At 36.6% G+C, this 25,050-nt stretch overlaps 1 protein-coding gene across 1 annotated transcript in view; it reads right to left on the bottom strand.

Moving 5' to 3' along the window:
• ADGRV1 (adhesion G protein-coupled receptor V1) overlaps nt 1–25,050 on the bottom strand; it is a 531,821-nt gene that overhangs the window by 166,110 nt on the left and 340,661 nt on the right. The window contains exons 84-85 of the mRNA XM_059919079.1: nt 13,472–13,588; nt 3,044–3,222 (exon numbers count right to left, since the gene is read on the bottom strand). Of these exons, the coding sequence (XP_059775062.1) occupies nt 3,044–3,222; nt 13,472–13,588 (296 nt within the window). The remainder of the gene's footprint in view (nt 1–3,043; nt 3,223–13,471; nt 13,589–25,050) is intronic.

The raw sequence follows: 25,050 nt of genomic DNA, 5'->3' as shown, positions 1-25,050 counted from the left end.
TGGTGGTTGCCATGACCTGAGGATGGGGAAAGTGGGGAGATATTGGTCAAAAGGCACAAATTTCTAGCATAAGACAAATAAGTTCTGGGGATCCAACGTATAGCATGGTGACTATAATTAACAATAATATATTACATACTTGCAAGTTGCTAAGAGAAGAAATCTTAAATGTTCTTAACCACACACACACACACACACACACACACAAAAGGTAATTATGTGAGGTGATGGAGGTGTTAACTAACCTTATTGTGGTAATTAGTTCACAACAGATGTGGGTATCAAAGCATCACATTGTACACCTTAAACTTACAAAATTATATATGCGAGTTATATCTCAATAAAGCTGGGGAAATTTTTTTAAATAAACAAAATAAATACATAGTACCTGGCACACAGTAAGCAAAGCAAATAAATAAGATAAACAGAATAAATAAAAAAAGAGAAAAGTCAGATAAAATCCAAAACTAAAAGTAAATCAAGAAGATGAGTCTAGAAATTGATGAAATTGAAATGAAATTTAAAATAAATGCACAATAGAGAATATCAAGAAGTCAAAAGCTGAGTTTGGGAAAAAACAGTAATATTCATAAATACCCCAGCAAGACTGATGAGGAGAGGAAAAAATAGTGAAAGAAGACACTAATTGTCAATATCAAGAACGAAAAAAGATTCATTACTACAGATCTTACAAACACTAAAAAATTTGAATAGTTAGATGGACTGGAAACATTCCTAGAAAAAAAGACAATTTATCAAATTGACACAGAAAGAACTGCATATGGAAAATATGAATAGTTCTATATGTTTATAAGAAAATGAATCTGTAATTAAAAGTCTTCCTACAAAGAAAGCCTGAGGCCTGGCTGGCTTCATGTGTGACATTTTCCAAAATAATAAAGAAGAAATAACACTGAACTTGCAAATTTTTTCAGCTAATAGGAAAAGAGCAATCACTTCCTGGTTTTACGAAATTATCATAATCTTGGTTCCAAAAGTTGACAAAAACATTGTAAATATAACAACTTGAGCATATTAATACATTAGAGATCTACTTAGAGAAAATTCTTCACTAAAAAGAAAGTTTTATTACTGCAAACAACCACTGCGCAACAGATGTCCAGTTATTTTACAACCACAAATCCTACCATCTCCAGAGAAAAGGCATGTTTTTAAATGATGATATAAGTATACAATATTTTACAAAAATAACATAGTAATTTATTCTTACACTGAGATTAAAGTAATATCAGAAATACAGAATTTCTTAAAAACTGGAATAAATTCACATGAATATTCTATGTGAATGAAGAAAAAAAGTAACCTATACTACTTACAACAGTCACTTTTGGTTGAATAAGGCTATAATTTTAAGATTGGGTAAAGGTTAATATATTTTACATTGCATGTATTATAGTTGAGCTGGTAATAAAGAACTTTCTGCAAAAGGCTCAGAAGGCAAATATTTTAAGAGTCAGTTGATTTGGACATTCTTGTATAACAGTTTATTTCTCTCTTAAAAATCCTTTTAGAAGCATCAAGAGAGAGTTTCTTCTAATTAACATCACTTTCATCACTTTCATCGGGTGATACACACCCATTTATCCAGACTGGGTGTGTATACATGTGATGCTAAAACTGCTGCCAAATAACTCTGATCTTGCCAGGGAGCTCATGAAAGAGATGGCTACTGGCCACCAGGACTTGTCTCGTGGTTACTTTGTACTTGACAAAGAAAGATGCAGAACTTTCTGAAATTAATCCTGGCAGCCCAAGATTTAAATTAATGCCAGGAGTAGTAATATGTCATAATATAACTGTGAAAAGACACAACCATTCCCTTCCAGAAGATCAGGCTTTTAGAATTTTATATCAACAAAATATAATACTATATTTCAATACTATTGTTGTAATGCTATAAATTAATCAGTATGAGGGAATCCTACTGAATTGCAATAAAAAGACTAAATTACTATATATGGTATCTCAATGGGTGTGTGTGTATTACATAGCTCATCTCCTTTGGTTTAATGTGGTATGGGATATTAGTCTGTGATTGCCCACGTGTGAAGTATATCTGCATACATCAATTACAAGTGTTGATTAAGTATATAATGGATGATCATAATTGATCAGAGGCAATAATAATATGAAAGTGACTTCTGCTTATATAGTACTTTTACTTTAAAAGATTCTTTACATCTGTTAACTAATTTTTATCTTCACAATAACCTGTGAGATAATTAGGTAATATTGTCTTCATAAGATTGTGACTAGGCTATTCTTTCTTATTTAGAAATGTTACTTTTTCCTCTAAATCCTCATTACACCAAGGGAGTTGATTAAGCTTTATTACCACAAAGTTTTTTTTTTTTTAATGTGGAGTCAATAAAAGGGGCTGAGTGGTCCTCAAAGTTGTAAGATACCAGATTCAGGATTAAGGCATGCATATATATGTGTGTATAAAGATCTGTTAGATTTCAAGACTACAGTGTACTTTAATAAGAATCTATCAGAAGGACCCAGCTGACCTTGCCTCCTTCCCATGTACTTTTGCAGACACTCTCCATTCACTCTGATAGTCTTCTGGTATTTAGGGATTTTATGAATGATGGTGCCTGCCGTGCTCCCCATCCCCCCCCCCCCAAATATCAGACTCCTTGGATAACATGCCACACTCCAAATTTGTCACTGATTCTATTCTTCACCAAAATTTTCATAGTTCCCTGATTTCACTAGGTATTTTTGTTTGTCCCAATCTAACAAACTAAATTATGGTAAAGTATAAATTACTGTGAACTGTTTGATACCCCAATTCACCTGAGAAAACTGCATCTATCAAAGGAACTGGAGAGGCAATAGCTTCTTATTTATAGAGATAATTAGAGGAAGTAGAGATTTAGAAGGTGTGGCAGGAAGGCAAAGGTCTTCATGGTGCTCCTTCAGTCAGACCCCTTAGTCAACTGCTCCCACCTTCTACCAGTAAAGCTGCGTGGATACAGAAAGGCGGAGGAGGCAGTGTGCTCTGTCTGGATGTACTTACAGGTCACCGTGGATGAGTCCATAGATCTGCGGCATGCTCTGATGATAGATTCCTCTCAAAATAACTATGAGGAGAATCACCACAAAAGCTGGAAGTCCCCAACTCAGAAGAAAAAACAGCAGATACCGCCTTTCTGTGTGTTCATCATTCATCACCAGCACGTACCAGAAATTCACAGACTAAGGAGAGAAGCAGAGCATAGGATGAACAGGCTCTGGTCTAGTGGCACAGGAAACACACTCACCTGACTTAGGCATAAAGAGTGACAACAGATCAACAAAGGGCCAGGCTCTACTCAATAACTATAGTTTTGATTTGATTTTTTAAGTCAGTTCACACATTCATTTTTTTCATATACCGGAGAAATTCAGGGTATCTCAAAAGTCCGAAAACATTAGGAAATACTTACTTTATTTACTGTACTTTATATTTTGCTTAATTTGTTTTAATTTACTCAGTCATAATCGTCTGTGACTGTTCTGTCAATGTCTTTGAAGAAACACACACTGATACTCAAACTTACTTTCCATGTGAACAGCTTCATGATGATAATGAAGTAAATAGTCCTATGTTCCAGACTTTTAAACAATTTTTACTTATTGAGGGCTTATCATGTGGTAGAGTCAGACACTCGTTCCAGGGAATGGGGATATAGTTGTGACAACAGCCCCAGTCTCAGTCCCAAGTGGGAGACAGACAAGTAAACAAAATGTTTGCACAGAGAAAAATGTACTGTGATGGGGTAGGTTTTGCGGCCATTCTCCTTTCTCAGTTTACACTCTCTCTTTTTCATTCATTTGATAAGCACTTGATAAATGCTTATTGAATGCTTACTAAATTTCAAAGGCCCGTCCAGGCACTGGGGCTATAACAGTAACAGAGGTGGTAGAGGTATTTACCTTCTTGAATCTTACTTTCGAAACAAATGGGAAGAAATCATTAAGGAAAACATTTATATTTATATCATACTTTATATCTGTTATGTCTTATCTTCTTAAGATAAAAATATAAAAGGGACAAGTGTATATAAAGAGTGAGGGGGATGAAGGGATACATTAGATAAATAGAAGAAGAAATCCAAGGCCTGGAAATGTTACTATTGGCCCTAAATCACACCTAGCGCGTATATAAGCCAAATCTAGAACTTATATATTCTGCCTTCTAATGTTCTTTTCCCATGAGATCACTCATGTTTAATTATCCTTTATTACAGAAACAACATTGAAAGTCATATCATACATATTTCACACAACGATGCTTATCCACTAGATAAATCCCCCTTCTCAATTTCATATTGTGGAGTGTGAGTACAGATTAATCATATATGTATATTTTTATACATTAGTGACAACAATCCCAGAGCAAGTGACAACAATCCCAGAGCAAGTGACAATCTCAGTTTCTTCATGTGTACAACAAAGCTATTATAATGATTACATAAGACACTACATATAAAGTGCTAAGCACCTAGTCAGCATTAAAAATGTGACCACCTCACTTAAATCTTCTATTAGAATGTCAGACAGTGTGAAAAACAAAAGATAAATAAAGACCAAAAGTAAGCAGTGATACAATGGAAACTCTTCTATGTGGAAAACAACATGCCTAATGTTCCTGGGAAGGCTTTCAGATAGTCTGCTGAGGCCTCCAGGTAAGATTCTATCTGAACCAAATCAGCCTTGAAGGATTAGTATTGATTGGCCTAAACCAGGAAAGGATAAAAATGTTTGGTTACTTGAAGATTTTTGTCTCTGAATTTTATTTCCTGTCAGCACTCCATATCTTTATGTACATCTGCATTTATCTGTAATTATGAAGCATGTTTTGAGTTGCTGCTTATGTAAATTTGTTCTAACTTCTTTTTAAAAATTATTAGGTCCAAGAGGCTTTTTTCCTCCTTTCTATTATTAGCGTAGGGACATGACTCAAATAGGTGGGACTGTATCAAGCGTCTGATGCTGGAGTGGTCAACACTGCCTGTTTAGAGAATGAAAATCCATGCAAAGTAAGGATGATTAACCCATTTCCAAAATAAAAGCACGGATTATTTATTTTAAATCGATGTTGTGTGTATCCTTATAACATGGTAACTCAGTGGTGCAGTCGGTGGAAGAATCAGGAAGGAGCGCACAGATTGGTAAATGACTTTTAAGTTGATTCATCATGATAAAGATTGGGGCATTTCCAAAATGTCCGCTTTTACACAGATGAACATTAGTTCCATCAGTTAGAATCACTGAACGTTTCAGCAACTGTCTGACCTTTACCACAGCCTCAGATAAGACTGAGACAAATGTAACTGCTTGTTAGATTTACAAACGCAATGCTTCTGCTCTAAAGAGCTCAAGGTACCGGGTCACTGATTCTTGAATACTCAGTTAAGCAAATCAAGCTCCAAATGTCATAAGCTTTTGTTAATTAAAAAAAAAAAAATCTCTTTCCTTCTCAAAAGAATCCAATCATTGAGGTATACTCTAGGGACAGCATTTACCACTATATGATTTTTTTTTTTTTTTTTTTGCTAAAGAATGGAAACACTATGTAATGAAACAACATCTAATTATTCTGGAAATACCATATGGCCTAAACCTAAGTTCGGTGTTGACGAACTCACTTCAAGTTTTACTTGAATTTTAAAATATTTTAATATAGTATGCATGGTAGGTATATTCTGGGATGTATGCCTAGGCCATCAGCGCTCTTTCTCTGAGCCCTGTCTCCCTCCTCATCTTCCCCCACCCCCTGCCAACATACGCACGGTGGGCTCATGACCCTGTTCCTCTGCCCACAGCTGTGGATCTGGCGACAAAGCCTGACCCAGGCTGGACCAATCATCTCTCGTTGAGTTCCCTGAAATTTTGTGATAGTTAAGCTGGTCAACTGAGAAAAGAAAACATATGAACTTTAGTGGTGGGAGTAGCCAAAAGCACAGTGAAGAGAGAAAGTGTGTTTGCAGAGAAGAAGGGACAAAGCCATCCATTCCTGCTCACAGCTCCTTGAGGTCCAACTGTACTTATAGAACTTGGGTTCAGTGAGTTAGCCTATATGCTTATTATTCCTTTTATGATTTGAACGTTTGCTTAGATTAACTTAGTTTTTCTTCATTGTTCTAAAAACACTGAGGCATATACTGCTCCCCTGAAGCCCTTGGGTTAAAAGCTCCAGTACTGCCATTCTCCACAATAAGGTGGGAGTGGAGCATTTGAGATACATTCCTTTCCCTGTAATCGTGGTTCCTCCTTTGTAATCGAAGGTTAGAGCATCAAGAGACCATTATCTTTGCATAATATTTTTTATGTTGCCAGATATATAGCATATGTGCCTCAGTATCTGTGTTATCCAATGTTAGAACTAAAAGAATTATGAAAATTCAGTATAAGTTAAAGGTGTCACTCTCACCAACATGCTTCATACTGACTGAGCACAGCTTACCACACTTACATATTTCTTGCTAAAGACTAAATGTGAATTGAAATTTCAGTATCTAGGTCTCCAGTTACATTTCTATCTCTAGGCTTTAAACACTTTGATAGAACCATCTTATGGACCATCTCAAGACATCTTATTTAGAGATAAGGAAGCTGAAGCAGTGAGAGAAAAACATAGCTTTTTCATAAAAGCATCTTGTGAAGACTAAGGTTAAGATTTATTTCCATAGAAAGTCACACAAATACTGACAATATTACTGTTTCCATGAGAGCTTATTTTTTTGTGCTCATTTTCCCACACTCATTGTATGTGCCAATGGAGATGTATTTTCCTGGTTCAAGTATGGAGATAACCCATTCTCTCTCCCTCTCCACTTTTTGCCAGCACTAAATGAGAACTTATAAAGCCTTAATCAGAACAGAAATGGCTGAAACATATCTGTGAGCTATGGTAGATTAATTTTTGTATACCTTGTAGTACCTAGTAAAATGCTCTGCATACAATCTTCATTGAGAAATATCAAATAAACGATGATGTACACAATTTCAATATTTAACAGTTTTCATTGAATTTAATAACAATTTCATAATTTGGTTTAGTTATTGAGTTTATTCATTTATATACTACCTTGCCAGAAAGAATTGTAGAATTGATTTGATTGAACTCCTAATGAAGGGGGTCAACGTTAAACTGGTGGAAACTTACAAATGTTAAATACAACAGTTTAAGAGAAGAAGAATGGAATCAGTACTTACTAATTGGTTAATAAATGTAGACCCCACATTGAGCTATATCTCATTTAATAAAGACAACTGCTCTCCTAAGTTTTATTTTTATTATTATTAATACAGGAAGAAACTGAGGACAGGAGAAGCGTATTTCTCAGAATTGGGAATTGAGGCTGTTAGAATTTAAACTGATTCTGATTAAGATGCAAACCAACCAAATGAATTACCCAGATACAATTTAGTTCAAATATAGATAGGAATAAACTAAAAGATGGTGTGTCTGTAAGCATATTTACTTACATTCGTATACGGACATGTCTATTTATTTTTACAGTAACATTTTCAGTGATTACCGCTACTATCTTCCAAGTGTCTGCACAGGAAAATTGAAGCTATACTGCGTTAACTGTTTGATAGTAATAAGTCATAAATGCTTTCCTATGCTCCATAAACACAGATTCATTAGTTTGCTCATATAATATATGCTAATATAATACATATTATATTTATAAAATATAAAGGAGAAATACTTTTTTAAAAAAAATTAATTAATTAATTAATTTATGGCTGTGTTGGGTCTTTGTTTCTGTGTGAGGGCTATCTCTAGTTGCGGCAAGCGTGGGTCACTCTTCATCGCAGTGCGCGGGCCTCTCACTATCGCGGCCTCTCCTGTTGTGGAGCACAGGCTCCAGACGCGCAGGCTCAGTAGTTGTGGCTCACGGGCCTAGCTGCTCTGCGGCATGTGGGATCCTCCCAGACCAGGGCTCGAACCCGTGTCCCCTGCATTGGCAGGCAGACTCTCAACCACTGCGCCACCAGGGAAGCCCTACCTTTTCTTTTTTTAAGTTAAAATAGGCTGCTTGAATCCCATACATTTTCATGATATGTGGAATAAGATTGGAATCTAGCCTGTTGTTTAATATTTGGTTATTAATTATGTCACCAGAAATCTTGCACTGATATATAGCATCAAGTTCAGTCAGAGATCACAGATGCTATTAATTCTGTCATTACCATACGTTCTTAGTCATTCATTTCAGAGGAGAGTCTAAGAAATGTTACCACGTGTCCTTGTTCCAGTTATTCTCCCTTTTAACAATTTTTACAAGGCTTTGTGGGGATTGGAGAATTCAGTATTTCCTGGATATATCATTTTTATCTTGATAATTACCAGTCTGTTGTCCTTAATACCTTTGATGTCCCCTCAAATTAAATCAATGACAAAGGAAAAACACAGCTAATATTAGCATTTCCCTTCCTGTTGTTATGCTCTGGCACTAAGTAGTCTTTCTACCAAGAAATAAATATACATACATTTGCTTCTTCATAGCCAGATTTTAAGGAGAGATTAAAGCACAAGATATGAATGCTCAAGTACAACTGTGAAATGATTTCTAACTTTATTCTACCATTTAAGAAATATGTTCTTCAAGTAAGCTTTAGTTTCAAAATAAAACATTATAGTTTTGAGTAAGCTGTGTCCCTCGGCACGAAATGAACAGACTGCAAGGACAATCCAGGCTTGGATATTGATCATAACTGAAGCAGATTATTATATAATTTAACTTGGTGACAGGAAACGATCATAAAACTGGGCCAAATGAATATACAGGCAAAATTAAGTTTCTATTTACCTATATTATATACTAATATCTCAAATAATTTACTTGTGATTTATTTCCTGCATGAATTCACTCATGGTCTGGCAATCCATCTGGTAGCATGTTTCACGTAGATGTTAAGAGCAAAAACATTAGTTCTAGGGATTTACTCTATGGATATTCTGTAAGTAAACAAATATTCAGAGTGTAAGGATGTTCCAAGAAACATTGTTTATAATAGCGAAAATAACTGGAATTAACCAGCATTTCATTAATAGGAATCAGAAAAAAAATTATGGAATAACCATATTATAGAATAGAAAAAAAAGTATATCAGTATGGGGTAAATTTATATATATACACTATATATATGTATATATATACACTATATGTAAACATATATACACTATATACACACAAACACACATATGTGCTTCTTTATATATTTATAAATATTTATATATTTGTGGAATATATCTGGAGGCATACACAGGAAACCATTAACAGTGTTTAACTTTGGGAGTAGGGTTGAGGGTAGAGCAGAGGGTGGAGAGCATATGAAAGAGGGAGAAATAGATGTACTTTTCATTTAATATTTCTCTATAGTGTTTGATTATGTTTTGTACAATTAGTATATGTTATTTCTAAAATGAAAGCAAATCAAAACAGAAAAAAGAAACAAAAATTAGAACAATAACTAGGAAGATAGAGCAAACATACTATGAGAGCTTAAATTCTCACTGTCAATTTTTCTTAGAGTAGACATAACCCTACTGTTTCAGTAATTTCAGAGTGATCTTACATGAAGAGCAAACAGCAGGATAACTCAGTTTCCATGGGCAAAAAGGAATTTGTGAGCTGTATACTTCTTAAAAATAAGTAAAATAATTTGTTACTCTATTCCCATCATGCACAGTGTGACCTCCCTGTCAAAGAAAGGGGAAGCCTAAAGAAACACTCAAGAAAGGGGAAGCCTAAAGAAACACTCAAGGCCACCAGCTCTGGAGCCTGCTATAAGCCACACGTGCACTTCAGTAAAGAGGTCAGAGGTTATCAGCTTGCTAAAGCTTTTCAGCTCACGTCTGCCTTACACTGTCAGCCCTCTCGTTCCCCTATATCAAGATAATTCTCTTTTGCAAAAAAAGATGTAAATTATACTGGAAAAACAGAGTATTTCAACATGTTTCAAAATCTAAGAATTATTAGTCTACATATTTGCTTAGCTGATAATATGGGTAAATTCGTATGGAGTGTGCAGTCTATACCAGGAATCATTCCAAGCTCTTTCCATGTATTCATTCATTTTGGCTTTTTACAATCCTCAAAGAGAGATACTGTTATTACAAATCTAATCATTCAATAAGAAAATCTAGGCTCAGAGAAGTTATGTAACATGTTTACCAACAAAATTGTTCTTTACCCACTCTAAAATAGAGTCCCTTTTTACTACAATGTATTAAAAGTATGATGTAAAAGTAAAACAACTTTTTAAGATAAATTCATTTAAATGTATTTATTCTAAGATTGAAGATATAATGCAGATCAAAATAAATAATTCTTGCATGCTTAGCTCAATGATTAAAAGTTAGTGATTAACTTTTCATCATAAGCTATGCACACATACATATATCAATTTCTCTCCTACACTGCTAGAAATACGAAATAGAATTATTGAAATGTTAATATTCTTTCAATATTTTCAACTGTTCGACTAACAAGATTGGATTAACAGTAGTCTTATCTTTTACATAATGTTTTAAAAACGAATTCTCGTTAAAAAAAAGATTTTAGCAGACAGTATTTTATAAACAGGAAAACACAGGTTAGTAAAGGCGAAAGCCTCTGACCACAAAGTAAGTCATTAGAAGTAACCTACCTAGAATCAGAAGTTATTGAATTTTTCCCTTGTGGTCACACCACAAACCATGAAAGTGTGTGGTGTACCATCTGAAACACATTAAACTTCACTGGTACTTTAAATAGTTTTCCTAAACCGTTAGCCATACAGAAATCTAATTAGTTTACTAAATGTGCATCATCCACAATCATATTTACTCAAAACTGGAAGAAGACATACAGAATACAGCAATCTCTATTAAGTTGGATGAAATTTTATATGCCATCCCCTAAAGCAGGAAATCTATCTACAACATATTTGAAAGTTGGTCATTTCCCCCATTTGAATATATTTCAGTGATTGGACGCTCTCTACTTTTAGACATACCTTTTTCAACTTTGAAATTCTTACTGACTATAAAAGTTCTTAACGTGATTCAAAATTTGCTTCCCTAATTTTTGACCCATTTGTTCTGGTTCTTCCAAATGGAGCTATATAGTCCATTCTTTCTTTCCTGTAGCAGCCCTCCCAGTATCTTTAGACAGCCATAACATCTCACTAAGTTCTTTCCAGGTTAGTTGTCTCCAGCTGCCTCCAAGTTTCTTATAGGACTGTCTTCCAACTTCTCATTGGTTGGTTAATAATATTCCTGCTGAAAGTGGTTACAGGGTGCCAGGGTTGTCTGACTATTGTAGACTATAATTTAAACATGGCTCTCCCAGCTGCCTCCATACTGTTATTAATGTAACCCAGGTCTGTGTTGTTTTTGTAGTTACTGTAGTTGCTATGGTTTAAGCAATCTGGTCACACATTTGATTGCTACTGAGTTTGGGTTAAATTAAAGTTTCAAGTTGTTTACATTAACCCCCATCAGATTATGTCTCTTTCACTCTCATTTTCAAGCTGTCACAGTACAGGTTTTCTACACTCGTTCTACCTGTACTCTTAACACAGGCAGCTTGCTGTTTTACCTTGTTTCAGCTCTGTATCACTGCATACCTGATAAGACAGCTTCCTGTGTTTTCATCCAGGTCATTCATCAAAAACTGAATAGGTCAAGGACATGGACAAAGACCTTCAGCAAACCGCTATGGACCTCAGTTCAGGCAGATAAATGACAACATACACAGGGAGCACATAAAAAGTTCAACTTAGATAAACTGCTAAAGAGAGTCAGAGAATCTCGCAAATGCTATTGTAATTTCAGCAAGTATTTGTTTTATGTTGTATGGTTTAGATTTATTTTTTAATTGTTTGGTGGGGGACTGGAGAACACCATAAACTTTCCATAATTAGAGCTGCTCAAAGAGCTATAAAACAATAATTCTATGAGGTAGGAATTATTATCCCCATACGCAGATTTAGAAACAAACCTTGGAGAGAGTCAATAACTTGATTAAGGTTACAAAGATAATAACAGAGCCAGAATTCAAACCCAGATGCAGGCCTCCAATTGTTCCAAGTAGTTCTGTTAACTAAACAGTTCAGTTTTCTTCTCCTTCAGAGCCAACTATAATATCATACTTGGGAAAAGATCCCTTCCTTGAATCTGTATGGTATTCTCTACTAATAGTATCATCTCACCTTCCTCCAATACTGCCAGATGGTAGAAATCCCACATCCTTCTTATTCAACAAGAAAAAAGAATATGCAAGGGCCTGAATGCATCTGTTTACATAGTATACTTCACCTGCATACTCAGAAACACATATGAAACTATTACTATCACATGAAAGATTGAACAATACCACCATGTAGAAATCACTTTCGAAGGCAGCATCTTAGTTGAGCTATTGAATTATTGACATTAATAGTGCTTAAGTGGATCCAACTCTCACATTAGCCTCTTTATCAAGCAAATCAGCATTAGACAATAGAGAGAATTTGGGACTTTAGTCAGAAAAGGAGAGTTCAAATCTCTCCCCAACCCTTACTAGTTCCTCAGGAGAGTATGCTAGGTCTCTTTGGGTTTCACTCTGTACTCTCTCCCAAAGTGATCTCTTCCAAAGCAATGGCTCCATTTTCCAACTCTAAGTCAGTAACTGTCTAATGTATTTCTCTAGCATGGACCTCTGTTCTGGGATTTAGCTCTGCATATTCCACTTCTCCCTGAGTCTCCACTGGAGATCTCACAAGAACTTCACACTCAGCATGTCCTTAAAAAAACTCATCATCTTCTCCCAGTCTCCAGGGATCATTATTTTAGTTCAAGGCACCACTATCTACCCATTCACTCATGCCAGAAACTTGGGTAACATCCTTGGTTCCACCTTCTGCATTCTTTATAACCAATCTCTACATCCTATAGTTCTAGTTTAAAAAAACAATTCTTAGAAGCTGTTCACTTCCCTTTGCCTCTTTTGCTCCCTCTTTGGTTCATACCACCACGTTCTTTCCCCTGAATACAGCTAAAGCTACTTAATTGGCTCCCATGTCAACTCTCTGCTGAACTCAATTCACTACAAACAGGGAGTTCCTTCTAAAATCCAAATCTCATCATGTCACTCTCTTGCTTAAAAATAATTCTATGACTTCTCATAGAAAAAAAGTTAAAATTTCTTACTGTGCTTTAGAGGGCCTGCATCACAAGCCTCATCTCCTACCACTCCCTTATTTCCAACTCTACTAGATTTCTTCTCATTTCCTCAAATTCACTACACTTTCTAATGTTGTACAGCTTATAAGGTTTTTCATGCATTGATCTTGTGGGAATGCAGTGATGGATATATGGAATTACTTCCATTTCAGTATAAAGAATATCAGATATAAAGGCCACTCCATCCAGACACACTGGAAAGCTGAAGGGGGCAGAGGGAGGAAATGAGGTACCAACCTGGATGAGCATCCAGCTAAACTGGCAAAGATACAGGTAATGTATGACAGCAGCCACGGCTGAACAGCTCTCCTCTGTGAGTTGGGGACTTGCATATGCAGATGCCAGAAATGCAATCTGTAAGAAACAAATACTTTCATTTTTAAATCATATTAATCAAGAATATTAAGAAAGTAAACCATTTTCTTATCTGAATCGATGATTCAATGACTCAAAGGGAAAAGAATTTGATTTGTTGCCCAAAATGAGATGACTAAGTCACTCTTAAAATGGCAATACACATATTTTTATGTTTATAAGAAACAATGAATTATACGAAATTATGCTACATGCTGCATCGGACTGTCAAGAGGAAATTCTCAAAGTAAACCTTGTTCTTACAGATGGACAAAAATCATATGAAATACATTTATTTTAGTTCAGTACAAAAGAGAAAATAGAGTGGAAATACCATTCCTTGTGTAAGTCAAAGCTAATAGGAGAGAAAAGAAATAGAAGAAAAAAGCTCTGAGTCTACCATCATCTGCATCCTCTGGTCAGGAAGTACACATATAACAAAATAGACTTAAAATAAATGTAAAACTTCAAACCCTACGGTTACCCTAATTCTTGGATTTTTATTTTGACTACCCTCAAGTCTTTCTTCAAAAGTAACCTTCACAATGGGACCTTTCTTGACCACACTATTTAAAATTACACCCTCTTTTCTTCTCTCCTTCCCACATATATGATCTCCCTACTCTACCTTTCTGTTTTTTTTAAACAGTGCTTGTCACTTTCTAACATGCTCTGTAATTTGTTTATTTCTTATGTTTCTTGGTCATTGTTAGTGTCATCCACTAGAATGTAATCCCTATGAAGGCAGGATCACTGGATGTTTTACTCACTGGTGTACCCCACACTCACACAGCCCAGTGTCTAGAACACAGTAGGTACTCTCAAAGTCTCTGTTGGAGGTACTCAATAAATACGTGTTGAATAAATGGATAAATAAATGCAGTAAAACACTCCTGTAATTTCTATCTATCATTTTCTCTACTATATGACTACTATGTCAAATTTATAATGGAAAGTATAGATGGCAAGGGAAAATTTGGAGCAATAATAGTGTACTGTAACCTCTCAAGGAATAAATTCCCTTCCTCTTTCAGACAGAGACCAAGTCTTTTTAACTTAATATTTTAATAAGCTACCACTATGCCTGGAATATGCCTGAAATGTTCAATAAATAATTGTTGAAAGAAAGAATGATTGATTCCAAAAAAACAGAGGGGTGTTGTAAGGAGAAAACTAGCTGACTTATGCCTCAAAATCTCTCAACTTCTAAAAAGGAAATGCAAATGTCATTAATATTTCTTGGATTTTAAAAAATGAATACTGTGCTCAAAATCAAATCAGAACATTGATTTTATTTTCAAATGAAATATGCCCCTCCCCAAACCTTTTATTTCAAAGGTGTGTACGTTAAATCTTCCTGAAAATTTCTGCCCAGGAGTGTTCCCAGGATGGCATCATTGTGGCGAATGTCAGGATCTGGGATAAGAACTTGCATGCTCCCAGCATCTCTATTTCATGGGGAAAGACTTACCTTAACCAGTCTCCTTAGTCAATTACAGAAGAACCAAAATGCTAATTAATAAATTCACAATAATATGTATCTCATGCCATGCTGACTTCCCTCTTGGGAATTATTTACTGAGTACTTCCTGTACCAAGTATAGAAGAAAAAGAAACCTTTTTCCTTTTTTTTTTTCTGTTTTCTTTTTCAAGCTATGGACTCTAAACAAGTCAGTTTACCCTTCTGGGACTAATTCCCTCATCAGTAGGAGGAGGAAGTTGGAAAAAATAAACTCTAAAGTCTCTTTCTACTTCAAAATTCCAGGATTATTTTTTAAATAAGAAGTATTCCTGACTCAACTTTTTGTTTATTTTAACTCTAGATTTGGAGTATTTGTAACACACAATTAAAAAAAAAGTAGACACTAGAAATGCATGTCTCGTTATATCCTAACAATCTGGTACAAATTAGTTCCCTGGAAAAAATAAAGCCAACGAATTTGCCTTTCCAGAATGTATCACAAATAGCTTTTGAATTATTAGAGCTTATTTTAAAAACACGCTTAGATTTCCCTAGATTTTAGCTTCAAACTTCTGAATTGTAATATATTATAAGTCATACATTTAAACTTCCTAAATTCCACAAATATTCATTGAACACCTTCACCAAAACACTAACAATGAACACTAAATAACCGAAAACTATGCCTTAAAAGACCTTAGAAACACAGAACTGTGAGATTCAGCCAAATAAAAAATCCAAAAATCAAAAAGAACAACTTTAACATTTTATGCTTTTTCTTTTCAAAAAGTGGCATCTTTTCATAAAGTCTTTATAAGTGTACTTATAATAAATTTGAGCCTCTCTAATTCAGATTCTATAATATGGATTGTGTTGAATTTATTTCCTGGTTTTGTACGAATCAACCTGAATGGTTTGCTAGATAAAACAACAGTGTAATCCAAACTGCAATTGAATGTGTTTAGTTTTAACTATGAAACTATTTATAAATGGTATGCTAATTTAAATAACTCTTATTCTTTTCAATATTTTTTCTTTGAAGCAGATTAGTACAAGTTATTGTTTAAAACTATATTTATTTTCAGAATACAGTTTTAACACCCAAAATTCCATTCTTAAGATATGGCTTCTTTATATTTGATTATGTTTTAATTTCTTTTTCTAAATCATAAGACCAGTTACATACCTACTTTTGTAAACTATGAACATTCTTCCAGAATGTTCTCTGAACTATGAGAAATGCTTCTCTCTGTATGGGAGAAGGTTGGTAAGCAAGACAGGGCTGAGCTCTCAATACATATTACTACAACAGGGATGAGCTAAGAATACTTGGAGAACCAGAGATTATGTGTCATGGGGCCTATCTAAAATTAAATTGAATTAAAATATAAATTAAATGGTTAAAGTAAAATAAAATAAGATCTCCTAGCATATTTAGCTCACATATTCTTAAGGTACATAACCGAGGAAGAGAGGGAGTTTTACCGTTGCTTTTTTACTCAAACACATAGAGATGATCAGGAAAAAGGTTATTTTCAGTCAGTTCTCTGGATACACTAAGTTGAACACCGTAACAGAAAATAAGGAATTTTTCAATGGTTCTCAGTCATTCATGTGTTGATTCATTCAGTAAGCAAGTGTTGGCATACCTGCTATCTACAGAGCATTATGCCACCTATGCAAGATGAAGAATGTGATGGCGGAAAACTGTGTACCATGTACCAGCAAGGTGCTACATGTTTTCTCGTTTTTTTTTGTTGTCCATGTGTGTGCATGCACACGTGCCACATATTAATGATGTGAAGTCACTATTGTTTTATCCCAGTTCAATTAATGATGAAAGAAGATCTGATAGGGGAACTAACTTGTTTAAGGGTCACTGAACAAGTTTTAAAGTGGGATTCAAATCCTGGTGTTCTGATTTGAGAGGCCAGAGTTCTTTCTAGAACATCACACTGCTGCCCACCAAGCTACATCCAGCATGAGTCCTGTCTCAAAGTGCCGAAATTCTAGTTCATTGTTTCTCAATCTTTTTTAACCCATGGGCCACCAGAGGTTCACAATGGCAATAGAACATAATGCCCGTGGCAAATATAATACTACTCTTAATTTTATATTGATATAACATACGTACATCTTAACTAAAAAAATATATATATATGTATTTCCAGAAGAGAGTATCTGATATATTTTGTTAACAACTTATAAAATTCTTTCTTCTTCTGGTTGATTAGAGCTCTGCTGTAATAACCAAGGGAGGAAATACCTAATTTTTTTTTCATTTAAAATATACAGGGGGCGGAGTCAAGACGGCAGTGTGGGAAGACACAGAGTTAGCGTCTCCCCACACCTAGGGTACGAGCTGGCTGCTGGTGGGGTACCCTGACACCCAAGGAGACGGGAGGAACCCCCAAGTGAATCAGTAGGATGTGGTGGGACTGAGGGAGGGAGAAGAAGTGGAGGCCAGACTGGTTCAGCATCCCTGAGGCCGGGGAGATCAGGAGAGGCAGGCAGGTGGAGCCATCCAGGAGAAGAGGGAGAGGAGTGGAGGGCAATCGCCCCACCCACTTGGGCCCAGGGAGCCTGCTGAATTCCCAGGCTGGTACACCCCCTCCAAAGTCCCGTGAAGGCCATGTGGGTCTTGGGGCATAAGAGGGAGATGGGGGAGATCAGGAGATCAGGAGAGGCAGGCGGGAGGGGCCCTCCCGGAGGAGCAGCAGAGGAGCGGAGGGCGTTTCCCCCATCCACGCAGGCCCAGGGAGCCTGCTGAGCTCCCAGGCCAGTCCCTTGCCCTCCAAGACACCCCACTGCCCCTGGCCGCATTGGTCCTGGGGGCATAGTAAGGAGGCCAAGGGGAGAACAGGAGAGGCAGGCGGAAGAGGCCCTCCGGACTGGAGGAGCAGGAACGGAGAGGAGGGCATTTGCCTCACCCAATTGAGCCCAGGAAGCCTGCTGGGCTCCCAGGTGAAGTTCCCCGCCCTCTGAGACCAGGGGTGAGGGGCACGCCTGGGCCCCTTCTGTTCCATTGAGCCTACGCCCCACCCCTCACAGCCCCCAGGGCTTCTTCCAGCCCTGTGGGTCCGAAGCATAGGCCCTGCCCAGGCCAAAACCTTGCCCTGGCTTAGGCCCCACCCTCCACAGCCAAGGGCCCCCTCCCCAGTTTTTTTTTCTTTTCCTTCCTCCTCTTTTTTACTATTGTGACACTGTTATACCTTCCGGTTGTTGATTCATCTATAGTTTTACTATTATATTCTTTCTAACATACCTGTTAGTTTCCTAGTCTAATTTTTTTTTTTAACTTTGTTATTGTTCTTTTTTTTTTTTTTTGCCACCCCACGTGGCTTGCAGGATCTTGGTTCATGAGCCAGGGGTCGGGTGGGGTGGTAGCTCCGAGTCTGAACCACTGGACTAACAGAGAACCTCAGACCCCAGGGAATATTCATCGGAGGGAGGTCTCATGGAGGTCCTCATCTCAGCACGAAGATCCAGCTCTACCCAACAGCCTACAAACTCCAGTGTTGGAAGCCTCAGGCCAAACAATCGGTAAGACAGGAACACAATCACACTCATTAAAAAAAAAAAAAAAAAGACATGACAAAAAATTATGTAACAGATGAAGGAGCAAGTTAAAAACCTACAAGAACAAATACATGAAGACAAAATAGGCAATCTACCTGAAAAAGAATTCAGAGTAATGGCAGTAAAGATGATCCAGAATCTCGGAAATAGATGGAGGCACGAATTGAGAAGACACAAGAAATGTTTAACAACGATCTAGAGGAACTAAAGAACAAACAAACAGAGATGAACAACACAATAACTGAAATGAAAAATACACTAGAAGGAAACAATACCAGAATAACTCAGGCAGAAGAACGAATAAGTGAGCTGGAAGACAAAATACTGGAAATAACTGCTGAGGAGCAGAATAAAGAAAAAAGAATGAAAAGAATTGAAAACAGTCTCAGAGACCTCTGGAACAACACTGAACACATCAACATTCAAATTACAGGGGTCCCAGAAGAAGAAGAGAAAAAGAAGGGGTCTGAGAAAATATTTGAAGAGATTATAGTTGAAAACGTCCCTAACATGGGAAAGGAAATAGTCACCCAAGTCCAAGAAGCACAGAGTCCCATACAGGATAAACCCTAGGAAAAACACAGCAAGACACATATTAATCAAACTAACAAAAATTAAATTCAAAGAAAAAATATTTAAAGCATTAAGGGAAAAACAAAAAATAATATACCAAGGAATCCCCATAAGGTTATCAGCTGATTTTTCAGCAGAAACTCTGCAGGCCAGAAGGGAGGCAGGATATACTTAAAGTGATGAAAGAGAAAAACCTACGACCAAGATTACTCTACCCAGCAAGAATCTCATTCAGATTCGATGGAGAAATTGAAAGCTTTTCAGACAAGCAAAAGCTAAGAGAATTCAGCACCACCAAACCAGCTTTACAACAAATGCTAAAGAAAATTCTCTAGGAGGGAAACACAAGAGAAGAAAAAGACCCACAAAAACAAACCCCAAACAATTAAGGAAACGGTAATAGGAACATATATATTGACAATAACCTTGAATGTAAATGGATTAAATACCCCAACCAAAAGACACAGACTGGCTGAATGGATACAAAAACAAGACTCATATATATGCTGTCTACAAGAGACCCACTTCAGACCTAGGGACATATACAGACTGAAAGTGAGGGGATGGAAAACGATATTCCAGGCAAATGGAAATCAAAAAAAGCTGGAGTAGCAATACTCATATCAGATAAAAATAGACTTTAAAATAATGTTACAAGAGACAAGGAAGGACACTACATAATGATCAAGGGATCAATACAAGAATTGATATAACAATTACAAATGTTTATGCACCCAACATAGGAGCACCTCAGTACATAAAGCAAATGCTAACAACCACGAAAGGAGAAATCGACAGTAACACAGTAATAGTAGGGGACTTTAACACCCCACTTACACCAATGGATAGACCATCCAAACAGAAAATAAATAAGGAAACACAAGCTTTAAATGACACAACAGACCAGGTAGACTTAATTGATATTTATAGGACATTCTACCCAAAAGTGGCAGAATAGACTTTCTTCTCAAGTGCACATGGAACATTCTGCAGGATAGATCATACCTTGGGTCACAAATCAAGCCTCCGAAAATTTAAGAAAACTGAAATCGTATCAAGTATCTTTTTTCACCACAACACTATGAGACTGGAAATCAATTGCAGGAAAAAACTGTAAAAAACACAAATACATGGAGGCTAAACAGTGCACTACTAAATAACCAAGAGATCACTGAAGAAATCAAAGAAGAAATAAAAAAATGCATAGAAACAAATGACAACGAAAACAGGACGACCCAAAACCTATGGGATGCAGCAAAAGCAGTTCTGAGGGAAGTTTATAGCAATTCAATCTCACAACAAGAAACAGGAAAAATCTCAAACAAACAATGCAACCCTACACTTAAAACAACTAGAGAAAGAAGAACAAAGAAAACCCAAAGTCAGGAGAAGGAAAGAAATCATAAAGATCAGAGCAGAAATAAATGAAATAGAAACAAAGAAAACAATAGCAAAGATCAATAAAACTAAAAGCTTGTTCTTTGAGAAGATAAAACTGATAAACCCTTAGCCAGACTCATCAAGAAAAAAAGGGAGAGGATGCAAATCAATAAAATTAGAAATGAAAATGGAGAAATCACTACTGACACCACAGAAATACAAAGGATTATACGAGACTACCACAAACAACTATATGCCAATAAAATGGACAACCATGAAGAAATGGACAAATTCTTGGAAAGGTACAATTTTCCAAGACTGAATCAGGAAGACTTAGAAAATATTAACAGACCTATCACAAGTAATGAAATTGAAATCTTATTTAAAAATCTTCCAACAAAGGTCCAGAACCAGATGGCTTCACAGGTGAATTCTATCAAACATTTAGAGAAGAGCTAACACCCATCCTTCTCAAACTCTTCCAAAAAATTGCAGAGGGAGAAACACTCCCAAATTCATTCTAGGAAGCCACCATCACCCTGATACCAAAACCAGAAAACGATATCACAAAAATAGGAAATTATAGACCAATATCACTGATGAACATAGATGCAAAAATCCTGAAAAAAATACTAGCAAACAGAATCCAACAACACATTAAAATAATCATACACCATGATCAAGTGGGATTTATCCCAGGGATGCAAGGATTCTTCAATATACGTAAATCAATCAATGTGATACACCACATAAACAAATTAAGGAAAAAAACCCATATGATTATCTCAACAGATGCAGAAAAAGCTTTTGACAAAATTCAACACCATTTATGATAAAAACTCTCCAGAAAATGAGCACAGAGGGAACCTACCTCAACATAATAAAGACCATATATTACAAACCCAGAGCAAGCATCATACTCAATGGTGAAAAACTGAAAGCATTTCCACTAAGATCAGGAACAAGACAAAGATGTCCACTCTCACCACTCCTATTCAACATAGTTTTGGAAGTCCTAGCCACGGCAATCAGAGAAGAAAAAGAAATAAAAGGGATACAAATTGGAAAAGAAGAAGTAAAACTGTCACTGTTTGCTGATGACATGATACTATACATAGAAAATCCTAAAGATGACACCAGAAAACTACGAGAACTAATCAATGAATCTGGTAAGGTTGCAGGATACAAAATTAATGCACAGAAGTCTCTGGCATTCCCATACACCAACAACGAAAGATCAGAAAGAGAAATTAAGGAAACAATCCCATTTACCACTGCAACAAAAAGAATAAAATACCTAGGAATAAACCTGCCTAAGGAGGTGAAAGACGTGTACTCAGAAAACTATAAAACACTGATAAAAGAAATCAAAGATGACATAAACAGATGGAGAAATATACCATGTTCTTGGAGGGGAGGAATTAATATTGTGAAAATGACGATACTACCCAAAGCAATCTACAGATTCAATGCAATCCCTATCAAACTACCAATGGTATTCTCCACAGAATTAGAACAAAAAATTTTACAATTCGTATGGAAGCACAAAAGACCCTGAATAGCCAAAGAAATCTTGAGAAAGAAAAATGGAGTTGGAGGAATCAGGCTACCTGACGTCAAACTATACTACAAAGCTACAGTAATCAAAACAGTATGGTGTGGCACAAAAACAGAAATATAGATCAATGGTACAGGGCAGAATGCCCAGAGATAAACCCACGCACATATGGTCACCTAATTTATGACAAAGGAGGCAAGGACATAAAATGGAGAAAAGACAGCCTGTTCAATAAGTGGTGGTGGGAAAACTGGACAGCTACATGTAAAAGAATGAAATTAGAACACTACCAAACACCATACACAAAAATAAACTCCAAATGGATTAAAGACCTAAATGTAAGACCAGACACTATAAAACTCTTAGAGGAAAACATAGGAAAAACACTCTTTGACATAAACCACAGCAAAATCTTTTTTGACCCACCTCCTAGAGAAACGGGAATAAAAACAAAAATAAACAAATGGGACTTACTTAAACTTAAAAGCATTTGCACAGCAAAGGAAACCATAAACAAGACAAAAAGACAACCCTCAGAAGGGGAGAAAATATTTGCAAATGAAACAACAGACAAAGGATTAATCTCCAAAATATACAAACAGCTCATGGAGCTCAATATCAAAAAGACAAACAATCCAATTAAAAAATGGGCAGAAGACCTAAATAGACATTTCACCAAGGAGGACATACAGATGGCCAAGAGGCGCATGAAAAGATGCTTAACATCACTAATTATTAGAGAAATGCAAATCAAAACTACAATGAAGTATCACCTCATGCCGGTCAGAATGGCCATTATCAAAAAAGCTAGAAACAATAAATGCTGGAAAGGGTGTGGTGAAAAGGGAACCCTCCTGCACTGTTGGTGGGAATGTAAATTGATACAGCCACAATGGAAAACAGTATGTAGGCTACTTAAAAAACTAAAAATAGAACTACCGTATGACCCAGCAATCCCATTACTGGGCATATATCCTGAGAAAACCATAATTCAAAAAGAGACATGTAGCACAATATTCACTGCAGTACTATTTACAATAGCCAGAACATGGAACCAACCTAAATGTCCATTGGCAGATGAATGGATAGAGAAGACATGGCACATATATACAATGGAATATTACTCAGCCATAAAAAGAAACGAAATTGAGTTATTTGTAGTGAGGTGGATGGACCTAGAGTCTGTCATACAGAGTGAAGCAAGTCAGAAAGAGAAAAACAAATACCGTATGGTAATGCATACATATGGAATAAAAAAAAAATGGTACTGATGAACCTAGTTGCAGAGCAGGAATAAAGATGTAGACATAGAGAATGGACCTGAGGACACGGGATGTGAGGGGGAAGCTGGGGCGAAGTGAGAGTAGCACCAACACATCGACACTACCGAACATAAAATAGATAGCTAGTGGGAAGCAGCAGCATAGCACAGGGAGATCAGCTCTGTGCTTTGCGATGACCTAGAGGGGTGGGATAGGGAGGATGGGAGGGAGGCTCAAGAGGGAGAGGATATGGGGACATATGTATGCATATGGCTGATTCACTTTGGTGTACAACAGAAGCTAACACAGTATTGTGAAGCAGTTATGCTCCAATAAAGATCTATTAAAAAATTTTTAGACACAAGAGACAACATTATATACTATTTACTGCTGGACAAAACTGTAATAAAGATATAAAAGCATAAAAAAATACATATAGCACGTGTCTCTTCTTACTTGGGCTAAATAATAACAAATAATAAAAATTGGTTTTCCTATAAACCTCAATTCTCAGTACTCCTTAATATACACTTCCCACCCCTCCCCGACACTTTACTATAGACATTCTCACTCCTCTCTCTATGAAATGCCCTTCTCTCTACTCTCCATCTTACCCAGAACCTACTCAGTTTTTACAGGAACAGTTCAAATTCCACCTGCCTACTCTGATCATGACAGACTCCTAGACTTTCCTGTTTTTTAGAGTGTTAACAGCACGTGTTGTCGAGTATTTATAATGGGCCAAATGTTGTCCTTTCTAATAGGAGAGTGCGTATGGGTGAAGCCAGACACACACATGATGCAATAAAATGTAACAGATGTTGTAACAGAATATGGGGTAAAATATCAGGGGAATGCAAACTCAAGATTGAGTAGTTCTGCTTGTGGAAGTCAAAGAAATATTCAAAGAAACAGAATTGCAGTGGCTTTGTCTACAAGTCCCAACTCCCCCACCTTCTCTTCCTAAGCTTACCTTCCACAGGACCCTGCATACTCCAAACCTGCTACTCTAACTGCACTGACTGCCATTCCCTAAAACACGTTCCATCATCTCTCAATGCTCTGCCTTTGTTCTTTGTCTTCCGTGTTGCTAGAATTGTTTCTTATCTTTCTCTGTTGAAAGTCCATTTTTCAAGGTGTGGTTGAAATGTCAACTCTGTCATGACTATATGGCTATTGCTTTCAACCATAAATAACCCTTCCCTCCTCTGAATTTTTAAAACAGGATTTTATGAACATAAGGATTGATTTTCCTATCCAGTTCTCCCAATTCTTATATAAAAATCAGCCTTAATCTCTTGGAAAACTGTCAACTCCTTAAAGGCAACAATTCAATCGTATTCTCTAGTATTATTATTTTGAACTACATTTTTTTAAAAAAATTTTATAGCTACTTTATTTATTTATTTATTTATTTTTGGCTGTGTTGGGTCTTCGGTTCGTGCGAGGGCTTTCTCTAGTTGCGGCAAGCGCGGGCCACTCTTCATCGCGGTGCGGGGACCGCTCTTCATCGCGGTGCGTGGGCCTTTCACTATCGCGGCCCCTCCCGTTGCGGGGCACAGGCTCCAGACGTGCAGGCTCAGTAGTTGTGGCTCACGGGCCCAGCTGCTCCGTGGCATGTGGGATCTTCCCAGACCAGGGCTCGAAC

The sequence above is a fragment of the Balaenoptera ricei genome, chromosome 3 (genome assembly GCF_028023285.1).
Source record: "Balaenoptera ricei isolate mBalRic1 chromosome 3, mBalRic1.hap2, whole genome shotgun sequence".
NCBI lineage: Eukaryota > Metazoa > Chordata > Mammalia > Artiodactyla > Balaenopteridae > Balaenoptera > Balaenoptera ricei.
Note: the sequence above shows the minus strand (reverse complement) of the source record. Positions and strands in the feature narration are given on the sequence as shown.